This window comes from Pelodiscus sinensis, chromosome 4 (assembly GCF_049634645.1).
Source record: "Pelodiscus sinensis isolate JC-2024 chromosome 4, ASM4963464v1, whole genome shotgun sequence".
NCBI lineage: Eukaryota > Metazoa > Chordata > Testudines > Trionychidae > Pelodiscus > Pelodiscus sinensis.
This window is the reverse complement of record NC_134714.1, coordinates 126,159,862-126,173,366: the sequence shown is the minus strand read 5'-3', so window position 1 is coordinate 126,173,366 and position 13,505 is coordinate 126,159,862. Positions and strand designations below refer to the sequence as shown.

General features: G+C 45.6%; 1 protein-coding gene across 1 annotated transcript; it reads left to right on the top strand.

The window, feature by feature from the left end:
• The first annotated feature begins 206 nt into the window (after positions 1–206).
• LOC102447777 (membrane-spanning 4-domains subfamily A member 15-like) lies at positions 207–12,591 on the top strand. Its single transcript, XM_075926058.1, has 6 exons — positions 207–508; positions 1,614–1,733; positions 6,078–6,134; positions 7,262–7,387; positions 8,149–8,265; positions 12,183–12,591. The coding sequence occupies exons 1-6, from the start codon at positions 239–241 to the stop codon at positions 12,309–12,311; spliced, it is 819 nt and encodes a 272-aa protein (XP_075782173.1). The 5' UTR covers positions 207–238; the 3' UTR covers positions 12,312–12,591.
• The last annotated feature ends 914 nt before the right edge of the window (positions 12,592–13,505 follow it).

The following is a 13,505-nucleotide window of genomic DNA, read 5'->3' as shown; positions in this document are numbered from 1 at the left end:
TGATATCACTGACTAATAACAGCTTGATCGGGGATGAGCCGCTGGGGCTGCCACCTTCCCACAACACCCCCACGCAAAGGGACAAAGTACTCTGGACCAGGAAGTGAAACTGAAATGGGACAAAAGGTGGTTGCACAGGCTTGAGAGAATAGAATCTGGGGTTTAAAAAAAAAAAAAAAAAAAAAAAAAAAAAGCTTAATCTGGGTCAATCGTTCTTTTCTGCAGCATCTTCGCCATCATGGCAGCACCAGGAAGCATGGCCAATGGGGTGCTTGTGTTCATGCCCCCAAACAGCGCTGGCATCCTCCAACAAGGCCAGGGGGTCTCTGGAGCCATTTCCCAGACTCCTCAGGTGATGCAATACGGGCCTCAGCAGTTCAGAGTCATGGACCCTGGGAACCAACTGCTTGGGTCAATATACCCCGGGAGTCCAGGTGAACAGGTCGCACAGCTGAGGAAAGCAGGGATGATGGAGAGATTCCTCAAAGCACAGCCCAAGACCCTGGGGGTAAGTGTCGTCTTTGCTCTTGGTGCGTGAGGATGAGTCATTTCAATAGCAAAAGGCCTAAACCGGTCAGTGAATGACAGAGCATGAGCAAACTCCAGACACTGCCTTTTTCCTTCTTACTTTGACCAACTGCTGTAAGGGAAGGTTGCCAAGAAGCCAGCACCACCAGGTGACACTGCACCTCACGGACTCAAATAGATCTGATGTCTTTTTGACACTTGCATTGCTTTGGGAAAGGGAGGAAGAGAAAACACCCCGAGTTCCACAGAATCCTCCTAGCTACCCAAGCAGGGAGAAATGAGGCTTAGTCGAGCAAAGGAGAAATAGGGGGGAAAGGATTGTAAACCATCTGTTTCTGTAACTAAATGAATTAAACAGCCCCAAGGGGGCATCTTGGGGAGGAAGGGACTGCTATTCAGCAGGTGTAAATCAGTGTAGCTTCAGCAATTTCAGCTGAACTTGGATTCACTTACAAATTTGACACTGTCAACCTGGGCTTGAATAAAGATATTAATTGGTTAACACACTACAAAGCCAATTTCCTCTGCCTTTGACATTTGCATTTTCATATCAAAAGCTATGAATAGGACACATCCAGCCTATATATTTAAGTTCATCAACATGGATCCTACTGTTGACAGGTAATTGTTTTTGCTGTTATATAAATCTTGGACTATTATTTCTACTCCAACTTATCTGATGAAGTGGGTTTTACCCGCGAAAGCTCATGGGTAAAACCCATATATGTTTCTAGATGCCACAGAACTACTCATTGTTTCCAACTGGAAAGTCTAACCCCTAAAAGAGAATGGGGGTACAGGGTACCCCAACTACAATTCCCATAAAGGAAAGCACTGACTCAGGTAGACTCTGTTCACTGTTAACCAAACCTAAATGAAACATTTCAAGTCAGTGTGACAAAGTGGAATGAAATGTTTCAACATTTCCAACCTGAAATTTTCAGATTTCAGCTGTATTAAGATTAGAATTTCCCATAGGATGGAAGTTCCAATTTCCAATCAGCTTTGCTCAGAACATGGTGCCTTGCTTCTCCACAAGATGGAAAGAAATTGGCTCCTCTTACTGTCCCGTTCTCTTCCCACAGGCCATCCAGATCCTGACTGGGCTGATGCTCATTGGCTTTGGTGGTGTTGCTGCAGTTTTCATTTACCACTACGCTTCCATCTCTGTCATTGGAGGGTATCCCTTCTGGGGAGGACTTTTTGTGAGTAGAATAAATGGAAGCATGTCAACATGGCTATATAATAATTGTCTATCATTAATGGTTTACCCATCGATGAGCTTTGTAGTGATCTTGATAGATAGATAGATAGATAGATAGATAGATAGATAGATAGATAGATAGATAGATAGATAGATAGATAGATAGATAGATAGATAGATAGATAGATAGATAGATAGATAGATGGCAAGACGAACACCTTCGGGATCTTAATGTACTTTCCAAACATAAGTGAGCTAAGCCACATAAAACAATAGTGAGTTAGATATTATTATCCCCATTTTACAGATGGGGAACCTAAGGCAGCAAGGGACTAATAGAGTCATCCCAGATAATGCAGATGAATTGTGGCAGGAGTGAATAGAGAATCCAGATTTCCTGATTCCTCCTTATTTACTTCAAACTTTCTGTATCAAAAGACAATGCAGACTATAGCTACCATCGATAAGTAACAGATACTTAGTAGCTCTCAATATAATAACATAAGAACACCCATACTGGGTCAGATCAAAAGTCCATCTAGCCCATTAGCCTGTCTGCCAACAATGGCCAGCTTGTCCTGAGGGAGGGAACACAACAGGTAATCCTCATGTGATACCTCTCCTGTCATCCATTTCCAGACAAACAGAGGCTAGAGACACCATTCCTACCCATCCTGGCTAATAGCCATTGATGGACCTAACTGCCATGAATTTATCTAGCTCTTTTTTGAACCCTGTTAAAATTCTAGTCTTCACCACATCCTCTAGCAAGGAGTTCCACAGGTTGACTGTGTGCTGAGTGAAGAAAAACTTCTTTTTGTTTGTTTTAAACCGGCTGCCTATTAATTTCATTTGGTGACCCCTAGTTCTTAAATTGTGGGAATAAATAAATAACTTTTCCTTATTCACTTTTCCACACAAGTCATGATTTTATAGACCTCTATCATATCCCCTCTTAGTATCCTCTTTTCTAAGCTGAAAAGTCCAAGTCTTTTTAATCTCTCTTCATATGGGACCCGTTCTAAACCCCTATTCATTTTTGTTGCCTTTTTCTGAACCTTTTCTAATGCCAATATATCTTTTTTGAGATGAGGAGACCACTTCTGTTTGCAGTATTCAAGATGTGGGCATACCATGGTTTTATATAGAGGCAATAAGATATTCTCTGACTTATTCTCTGTCCATTTTTTAATGATTCCTAATATTCTGTTTGCTTTTTTGACTGCCACTGCACATCGAGTGGATGTTTTCAGAGAACTATCCACAATGACTCCAAAGTCTTTCTCTCAAGTAGTTGTAGTGAAATTAATCCCCATCATATTGTATGTATAGTTGGGATTATTTTTCCCAATGTGCATTACTTTACATTTATCAACATTAAATTTAATTTGCCATTTTGTTGTGTTTTCAGATTTGCCCATCACTCTGGGGAATTTGCCCATCACTCATTTATTAGGTTACTCTTATGGGGCTGGGGGGAGGGGGGGAGTTAATAATTCTATCAGTGTGCTGCTTGTGCTACTTGTGCTCTCATCTGCAGCTGAATTCTGCCTGCTGCCAATTCCCCTCCCAATGGAGCAATCCTGCAGGAACTGTGTTCTTCCCACCTTAGAAACACATGGACACTCACACCCACTAACAGAGCATGTCTGAGAGGACTGGTTAATCAGCACTCACAAGCTGACCCCTTATATGTTCCTGGACTCAGGAGGCTGGGTTTAACAGCAATGCCACGCTGTACCCTCATGTGCCTTTGGACTCAGTGGACTGGATTTAACAGCACTTTTAAGATGCCATCCTCATATGACCCCTCTTTCCCCCCCCCCCCCCCCCATTCAGCACCTCCCTATCCCCACTCTCAAACCACAATCATTCTTCTGGTAAACCACACAATGAGCAAACCCCACAGGATTTTTGGGCACTACAGGGATCTTTACCTTAGGTACAAGAAGCATTGTTGCAGAGTTAATGCGGAAGCCAAAACAACACCCCCGAGAAAGAGTGAGTAAGAGAGAAAAGAAAGAGAAGCAACCAGCTTAACAATGAAAGTTATTTATTTCTGGGTAGTGAGATATATATATATATATATATATATATATATATGGAGCCAAACACACAAAACAATTACAAGAACCGTTACAATATTAAATCTAAATTGAAATTGATTACGAATGTTAGAGCTAGCAACTCTAACATTAGTTAGAGCTAATACAACTGATTACAATAAGGCAGGGTCAGGAGGCTATGCCTAGAGAGAGATGGGAGGAAAGAGAGAGAGAGATCTCACCACTCTGTGGAGCTTGCACTGATCGGGGTTCCCAGATGGTGATGGTAGCTGGGGGTCCAGAGGGCAGGAGGCAAGCAGAGCCGAGCCCTCAGCATGATCAGGCAGGAGATGACGAAGTCTCAATGGACTTGATGCTAAGTTTACATCCAGGCATCAGAACAGTTTTTCCTGAGCAAGGGCAGGTGTTTTTGTAGGGACAGGACAATGGTTCAAGGAGAACACTGGATTTGCTTATGGGTAAACAGAGGCGAGACAATAGAGACTGATCATGCCTGGCTTGAAAGAGCTCACAATGCAACTAAGCAGCTTCCGTATTTTGGATATCAATAGGATCCATTACTAGAATTGGTCTGATAATGACTAGTTTGGGGGTGAGCAGGCCTGGGTTCATTAGCATCTGGAGCAGAGATTTCCCATCAGGCAGTACTTTTCTGCTTTCGGTATCCCATAGTTCAGTGCGGTTCCTGCATTGGAAGAGCTGTTCTCCATTCTGTATGCTAATGGAGAAGCCTCTCTGTTCTACTTCAATGCAGATGAGGTTGGGGTGTATCCTTAATTCTTGTCTGGAGTGGTTTAGCTGTGTCTTCTCCTGCCTTTTTGTTACTTTGTCTTTGATTCAAGCAGAGGCCTGGGAGAGGGGGATTATTTTCCATGAGTATCATTCCCTGGCTCCCCAAAATCACAGGGCTGGCAGGTGGCCATGCTCTGGTTCCCCAAGAACACAGAGCAGGTAGGTAACAGTTGTCCAGTCACATAGGTTGGTGAGATCTTTTTGAAGCTCTTCATAGTCTGCTTTGATCTTAACTATCTTGAGCAGTTTGGTGTCATCTGCAAATTTTGCCACCTTCCTGTTTACCCCTTTCTCTAGATCATTTATAAGTAAGTCAAATAAGACAGGACAGACCCTTGGGGGACCCCAGTAGTTACCTCTTTCCATTCGGAAAACTTACCATTTATTCCTACCCTTTGTTTCTTGTTCCTTAACCAGTTATCAGTCCTTGAGAGGACCTTCCCTCTTAACCCATGACAACTTACTCTACCAACAGCTACTCACACAGGGGAAGAGGCGCAGCATATGGTCACTGCAGGATACTGCAGCAGATGTCTGTCCATGGGGATATGGGAGAACATTGGTCCATCCAAACTGGCTCAACTCAGTCTGCTGCCACATTTGCTGCTGTCCCTTGATAGATCTTCGGCCCGTCTCATTTGCTGAGGCATTTCCTCCCCTTGCTCAGCAGATCGTTAGTTTGCTATCCTGCATCATGCAGTGCCCTGGACCCGGCTTCCAAAAACCTTCCCCACATGCCACTTCACTCCCTCATAAAACCCACCCATGGGTGCTTGAAAGACAGGTGCCTTCCACCAGTAATGTCCTCTCAAATCTTTTCCAGCAGTGAGTGGATTATTTCCACCTATGTGAAGAATAAATTTTATGTGCACCTAGGCATGTGTGAATGTGCACCACCAATCGAAACACAAAACCTCGCTGTGGGCACTCTGCTAATCAGATGGGTGGCATTTGAATGTTTCCTGAGCTGCACAAGTGCACTGCTTACCGGGAACACTGGCCACCAGCCACACTCACTATCCCAGCTACCCCACATCACCTGTTCTACCTGAGGTTTAAGGGTTATTTCGAGGGAAGGGTTTTCTCTCGAAATAACTCCGGGTTTTGTTTTGTTTTTTGCAAAATAGCGCCATTATGTGATTATGCAAATGAAGTGCAGGATATTTAAATCCCCGCTTTATTTGCAATTCTGGGTGTCTACATTTGCATTCTTCCCTTGAAGGAGGAATGCAGTGTAGACATACCCTCAATGATTGCCTGTTCTGTTCATTTCCTCTGGGGTACCTGGCATTAGCTACTGTCAGGAGACAGAGCACTGGGCTAGATTAATCTTTGGTTTTACACAGTATGGCCATTCTTATGTATTTAGGTATAGCTATTATAACTGGAAGTGTCATTCTTTGCCCTTGTTCTCCCCACATACAGTCTGTCTCTGAGAAGCAATCTTTCTTGTAAGTGTGAATGATGGTTTTCTCTTCCCTGGGCAGTTTGTCATTTCTGGATCCCTCTCGGTTGCAGCTGAGAAGCATCACAAACCCTGTCTGGTGAGTCTCTAGGGAGAGTTTCCTCCTTTTTCCTAACCTGGGGGATTATTAGAGTTTAGCTCTGCTTCACCTAGAGCACTATCCAGGAAGCTGGTTGATGGGAAGGAGCAGAGAACTTGTTCATCAAGAACACTGAGAAGAAATGTTGGAGAGGGAGAAGGTGGGTGAAGTAGTAATAATCATGGAGTTATTTTTCCCTATCAAATAAAATTGTGACACGCTAAAACTGTCATTTAAAATCTAATGGATGTCAGTGGGAATCTGAATAAATCTGAAAAGCTTTGCCTCAGAAGAGCATTAAATAATTGCTAAAAACCCACAGTTACGTTCTGCCCAAAACATGTAAGTGTAGGAGCATTTCCAGAACATAAAGGTGGGCTGCTTCTTATTTTAACCAACCTGGCTTTCCACCCACTGTGACAGATTCAGGCTGGTGGGATGCAGAAGAGTCAGGGGCAGATATACTGGCCACGGAATAAGCCAGCAAAGAGTCAGTTAAGACAATTAGGCTAAGTAAGACACCCGAGGCCAATTTATTTGGAGTCAATTGAGACCTTTGGGCCAATTAAGACACCTGAAATCAATTAAGGACTTGCTAGTTCTGTGTAAGGACTCCCCTCTCCTGAATCAGGAGAGCTCGGAGGAGCGAGAGGGGAGGAGTGTTATCACAGGACTGGGGAGTACCAAGAAAGAAAACCTGAGGTAAGGTTGAATGGGGCTATATGTATATAAGCCGGGAGCCATGGAGAAGTGGCCCAGTGAATCGTAGCAGCTCTGGTGGTCGCCATGGTCACTGGGGCTGGAACTTGTAGTAGAGGGTAGGCCTGGGTTCCCCTCAGCCCCTGATTCACTAGAGACACCCCCTGAGAGGGGAGACAGGCTCCTGTTGGACAAGAGGCTGAACTGTTCCTGTTAAGCCTGAAGGGGCAACAGAGACCTACCCCCTTGCTGGCCTATGATGGAAGTGGGTCAGTTGGCTGTGACCCTGGCCTCTAGAGAGAGAGGGTAGAGGGTTAGAGTGAGCCTCTGAGGCAAGCGCCATCCATGTGGAAGTGTGGGACCCCCTGAGACAAGGTAGTAGCTTTGTCACACGACTCCCATCCTGACCTTCCGCACATCTCTTTCAGGTGAGAGGAAGTCTGGCAATGAATATCATTAGTGCCATCTTCTCAGCCATTGGGATCCTTATTTTGATAGCGGAGCTGATTGTTAATGAGACACCATATGACTACTACGGGAAATATGAGTTGTTGGTAAGTGGCCAGACTCGGCCATGGAACTGTACGTCTGGAAGGAACTGTACGTCCAGGTCGTCCAACACAGAGGCTAGGTTAAGTCTACCTGGACCATCCCCCTAACAGATGTGTTTAAAATGGCAGGGGACCGGGAATTGTCCCAGGCCTTTTACCCCAGGGCAGGAACTAGCCATGTGTTCAGTTCTAGACTTCCTGACTTGCTTCTGCTTGATTAAACCCAGTGTCAAAACCCCCGTCCCTGTCAGATTATGCAGAGACCATGTTTTTCTTCTGTGTTATACAGCACCATGCACAACTGGATTCAGTTCCATAACTGGAGTTCCAGGTGCTATCCCCATGGAAATTAAAGCAAGGGTAGGGTTTGATCCAAATGTGTGTTGCACTTTGTTGTACCCCACTTTGTGCAGATGGGGCACTGAGGGAGAGGGGTGGGAAGTCCGGTGGCAGAGTTCAGAATTGAAGCCAACTCTTCTGAGTTGTAGTCCAATACGATTCAGTAGACCATAATACTTCCTCTAAACCCAGGCTGTATAGTCCTCCATCTTCATACATGGCTGCATCTCCGGAGCTCAGATCCCTAGATGCAGGAGAAAACAGAATCCGTTGATCTTCTGGAAGAGGTGCGGCTCCATGCCTCACAATTATCCAGGATGCTAAATAGCTTGAGGGGCAGAATTCTGTGTGTCTGGGAGGGAAGAAGAACTGGGAGTGGATTTCTGCACCCCCAGAACTGGATTTCCCATTGTGTCACCTACCAGTGGAGTGCTGCAAAGGGGACCAGTGTCATGCTGCTCCTGTTGACGATCTTGGAGTTTTCCATCACCATCATAACTTCGCACTACGCATGCCAAGCCATCTGCTACAACCCTGACACTGTGAGTCTTTTCACTCTCAAGTGCAATGTGGATCAGAGCTTGTGTTAAAAGGAGGCACCTGTTGTACTTCCTCAGACCTGCTGAGGACCAAACCCAGACAGAGGGTGGGATGGAGCAGTATTGCTTTTGGGGTTCTTTATTGGTACAGAGTCTTAAGAGTCAAGTGATACTCACACACATACATCACATTCATGCTGGCAGTTTGAAGGCAGGCTGCAAGTGCAGTGTAGACTAAGAACATAAGAATGGCCGTACTGGGTCAGACCAAAGGTCCATCTAGCCCAGTATCCTGTCTGCCAACAGTAGCCAGAACCAGGTGCCCCAGAGGGGGTGGACCGAAGAGAATGATCAAGTGATTTGTCTCGTGCTATCCATCTCCAGCCTCTGACAAAGAGAGGCCAAGGACACCATTTCTATCCCCTTACTAATAGCCTTTTATGGACCTAACCGCCATGAAATTATCTAGCTTCTCTTTAAACTCTGTTATAGTCCTAGCCTTCACACCCTCCTCTAGCAAGGAGTTCCACAGGTTGACTACGCACTGTGTGAAGAACAACTTTCTTTTATTAGTTTTAAACCTGCTACCCATTAATTTCATTTGGTGTCCTCTAGTTCTATTATGGGAACTAATAAATAATTTTTCTTTATTCATCCTCTCCACATCACTCATGACTACTTTTGATTTTGCTGGTGGATGGAGTGCTAGCCCAGCATCAGCTTCCTGGAGCCTTGACCATGATGTTCCTTAGGAGATCCCTTCGGATCTGCAGGAGGCTTTGCTTTTTCTGGGCCGGTCCCAGGTTTCTGCTGTGATGTTACGTTTTGTCAGAAAGAGACTTTTCTAGCCACTTCTCAGTTAATTTATCTACTTGCAGGGTCTTTGTTTGCCTTAAAAGTCACAGATCCTAAACTGAGGTATTCTTCATTCACACCTCACATACATATTCATAAACAACATGGTTTCTAGGCAAAATTGGGCTTCATGGCCTTGAGGACAAGAAATTGCATTGTACTAAAGATTACATACCAAAAACATGATAAATAGCTTAACATAAACTATAACTAAGAAAGCCAAGGTCAGGGAAGAAGGGAAAGGCAGAGGAGTATGTCGCTAGCTAGATGCCAGTGGAAAGGAGGGGGGGGGGGTCGTGTCCGATAGGAGTGTATCTAAGGAAGGGCCTGGATGTGTATTGGGGGGTATTGATGGAGGAAATGACAGCCCCTGATGTGGGCTGGTTGATAATGTTATCAAAGAACTTTTGATGGGGCATTGGGGTTTCAATGATATGACCGTTTTAGCAGAAAGCCTCTGCTTTTTTCTCTAGAAAATGTTCTTATTTCGCCAAAACACTGAACACCCGAACAACAAACTCTTTAAATTCATGGTGCCTCATGGCAGCTGTAATTCAGCTACCATGTGCTCCCATTTTCCTCTGAGCTGCATTCTTTACCTGGACTACATCTCCCATGATTCAGCATAGACAGGAGCTCATGTGATGCATTTCCTTCACTGACAAGAAGTAGTCCTACCAGTGACCATGGCCCTTACAAAACAATAGATGTATAAGGCACCCAAAATACAACTTCTAGGCAGCACCATCGCTCTTTGTTGAATCAAAAAATGTTGGCAGTTGATAAATTTGACATTTTGTGGCAGAGCAAATTGTCCCTTTCTGGCTCTCTTTACCCTAATTCACCACAGTCCACGTCAATTAATCTTTCACGGGAGGAGGAAGTAATCTGTTTTCACTGCCACCACATAGCCCTTCATTGTCAGGGTTTTAATATCCGTGGGGGGGGGGGGGGGGGGGCAGGAGTAAGTGGCTACAGAAAACTAACTGGGCCAGACCCGGAGCTGCAATCCCACCCTTTTGTGCTCCTGAAAATCACTGGATGTCTCAGCAGAGAATTCCCTTGACATGGAATTCCCTCCTGGTACAGCCAGCTCTCACTCTGCTGGTGGAGGGGATGTACAGAGACCCTTGTGCTCTAGAAATAACTGACTAGTGGCCAACTCCTTGGCTGTAGCCACTGCCTCAGTGTTTTAGAGCAGCTGCCTGGGGCAAGCAGAGAACCAGCTATGAAATTATGATGCTGCAAACTCCCCTCCCAAAAGCTACAGCTGTGGACATTCCCCCAGGGACAATGTTTCTTGCCAGACAGGAAAATAAACGACAACTGGAAACTACTTGTTTGGGGTACAGCTTACAGCTGGGATGACTAACTCCCAAAGGCTGGCTGTCTCCCATGCAGCAGTTCTCCTGGCCCTTCCTTTGCGAGTTGGGAGTAGGTAATTTCACACACAGGCTAATGTTTTTTCAGACTGTTGAAAATGGTGTTAACTTTTTATGGAAAAAACTCCTGTTTTTTTGTCTAATTTTTTCAACAGATATTTTTGAGTCTCCCTCCCTCCTCCCCAGCAGCAATTAAAATACCAAAATATTTCAACAAACCCAGAAGATTGCAATTTGGAAATGCTGCTGTGGTGCCTGATGGGAGATGTAGTTTGAACGCCTCGTGTTGCCATTTTCCTTTGGGGTGTGTCTAGACTACAGGGTTTTGTCAACAAAAGTGGACTTTTGTTGACAAAACTGCCAGTGTCTATACTACCGCCAAGTTCTGTTGACATAACATCGACAGAACTCGGCACTTTTGTTGACAGCGGTAAACCTCATTCTACGAGGAATAACACCTTTTGTCGACAGAGTTCTGTCGATAGAAGGCATTATTGCACCTACACTGTCCTTTGCGTCCACACTTTCATGTTGACGAAGTGGCTTGCTTTGTCGACAGAACTGGATGCAGTCTAGATGCTCTTTGTCGACAGATGCTTTGTCGACAGAACTGGATGCAGTCTAGATGCTCTTTGTCGACAGATGCTTTGTCAACAGTATCTGTCAACAAAGCCTCTGTCGACAAAAGCCTGTAGTCTAGACGTACCCTTGTAGCCAGGCTCCTAGAACCTCATCCCCCCTCTTAGTGAGGGGAGGTTCTTGCATCTTAGGAGTCACTGGTGCATTGTGGGAAATGTATTCTACCCTATGAGCTTAATCCATCATAAAGAATGGGGGCACCAGGCAACCAAACTGCATCTCCCATGAAGCACTGCAGCAGCATCTCCAAATAAAATATTTTTGGCTTTGGGGCATTCACTTTTTGTTTCCCCCAGAAAACAGAATGTGTTTCATGACTAAATTCACTGAGTTGAACAAAAGCTTGGGATTTGGAGGTGGGGGAGGGTTCTTTGAAAATCAGCTTTTTGACAGGAAAATTTCAAGCAGCCCTAACAGGGACCCTCTGTGGCATAGTGAAACCTAGCACATTAACCCTTTTAAGTGCCTCCCAGCAAACCTGCTGCAGTCAGGACCCCAAAATGCTTCTAGTGTCCATATCCAAAATGTTGTCACTAGACAACACCAGGGTCATGTCACCAGGGTCATGTTCTGTGACACTTGCGATCCATGCACCTCCACAGGGAGAGTCTGACGGATAGCAAATGGGTGGCACAGGTCACAGTGATGGGGGCAGAAGTTTATCCCTGGTGCAATGCCATCGCTGCAGGAGATTTGCACCCAGGTTGTACCTGCCCTGGTTATAAGAACTAGATCAGCTGTTCCCAACCTTTTCCAGATGGGGACCATTTTGACAATTCAGGAAGACTTGGTGACCCAAAGCAATTAAAAAACAGGGGGAGGAGGGAGAGCAGAGCCACCTGGTGAAACACTTGGCGACCCATATTTGGGTCCTGACCCATAGGTTGGGAAACACTGAACTAGAGGGATGAGGAAGACGATGGATTTAGTGCTGAAAAATGTGTTGTGGTGGGATGAGCAAGGAGGGCTGAGATGTGATGAGGCACATGATGGTGCAAGACTGGAGAGGGTGCAGAAGATGATGGTTGGGCTTTTGTTTTGCAGGCCATATTGTACAGGCCCTATGTTGCCAATGCAAATCTGGCGGTTCCCTCTGCACAAATTCCCCTTCCACCACCATACACCAATCAGGCTTACGACCCCAAAGAAGAGACCGAGCGAAGGGCCTCCTGAGGAAGTCCTGCGAGGGACTGTGCCAGCGGCAGCTTCTCTGAGAAGTAAAACCCAGCCCCGTCTTGCACGGTGGATCTCATTCCGTTTCGGAGTGCCGTTCTAGAACCCAGCTCTGTCACTCACTGCACCGTGATCTCATTGGTCACCTTCTCCCTGGCTCTGCGCCATTCGGTGCATTTCATCGCATAGGGTGAATGACTCCCCTGCACGATCCAGCCTCCAAAGGCTTTGGCCCTGAATGTTTCCCCTGCAGGTGCCTTCAATAAAGCTTCTAAACAGATCCGGAGTTGGTTGTTTGAAAGCTCTTGTTCGCAGGTGCATGCGGCATCGAGCCGAGGATGGGTGTGTGCACGCCCACATGTAACCCTAACCGTACGCATGTTGTGGAGCAGAGAGTCTCTCTTCACTCATGCCAAACAGCACGGAGATGACTCTTGCAGCTTGGGTAAGGCCCCAGCTCCGTTTACACACTTTCTTTTTTGGAATCTTGGAGGATGCACTGAGATGTAGGACAGGAGGCAAGGGACATGGGCCTCATGGGCATTCCCCTCCACTCTCACCTGGAGCTGGGGAACGGCAGAGCTGTGTCTGCCTACAAGGGGAATAACCCCAAACGCAGATGCAGGTAAGTGCTGTCTGCAAAGTGTTTCTTTAAGAAGAAAAGGTAAAGGGGTGAGTGGATCACAGTCTACAACAGGCGGGGGCAATCGTTTTCGAGAGGGGAGCACTCCAAGAATTTGGTAAGTGGTTAGGAGCTGCACAGAGGTACATACGCTGACTCTAGCTGCTGGCTGCTTGGAGCAATATGTGGGGCTGCAGCAGCCAGGAAACCTGCCGAAGAGTCCCACTGGGCCATTGTGGGTCAGAGCCAAACGTATGGTGGGCTGGATCCAGCCTGCAGGTTGTCTTTTTCCCATCCCTGGTCCATAAATACCTACAGGAAGAATAAAAATGTCAGTTCAGGGCTAACAAGAACCAGTGGCTGGAAGTTGAAGCTAGATAAAGTCAAACTAGATATAAAGCACAATTTTTAACAGTGGGAGTTAAGCATGAAAGAAAGTTCTGAATTTGACACTTTACAAATTAGCTTATATTTGACACTTTACGAATGGGCCTTAACAAAGATGCTAATTACCTTATCCATTACAAAGATAGCTTCCCTACTTATCACCCCTGATTAGCCATTCATTGACT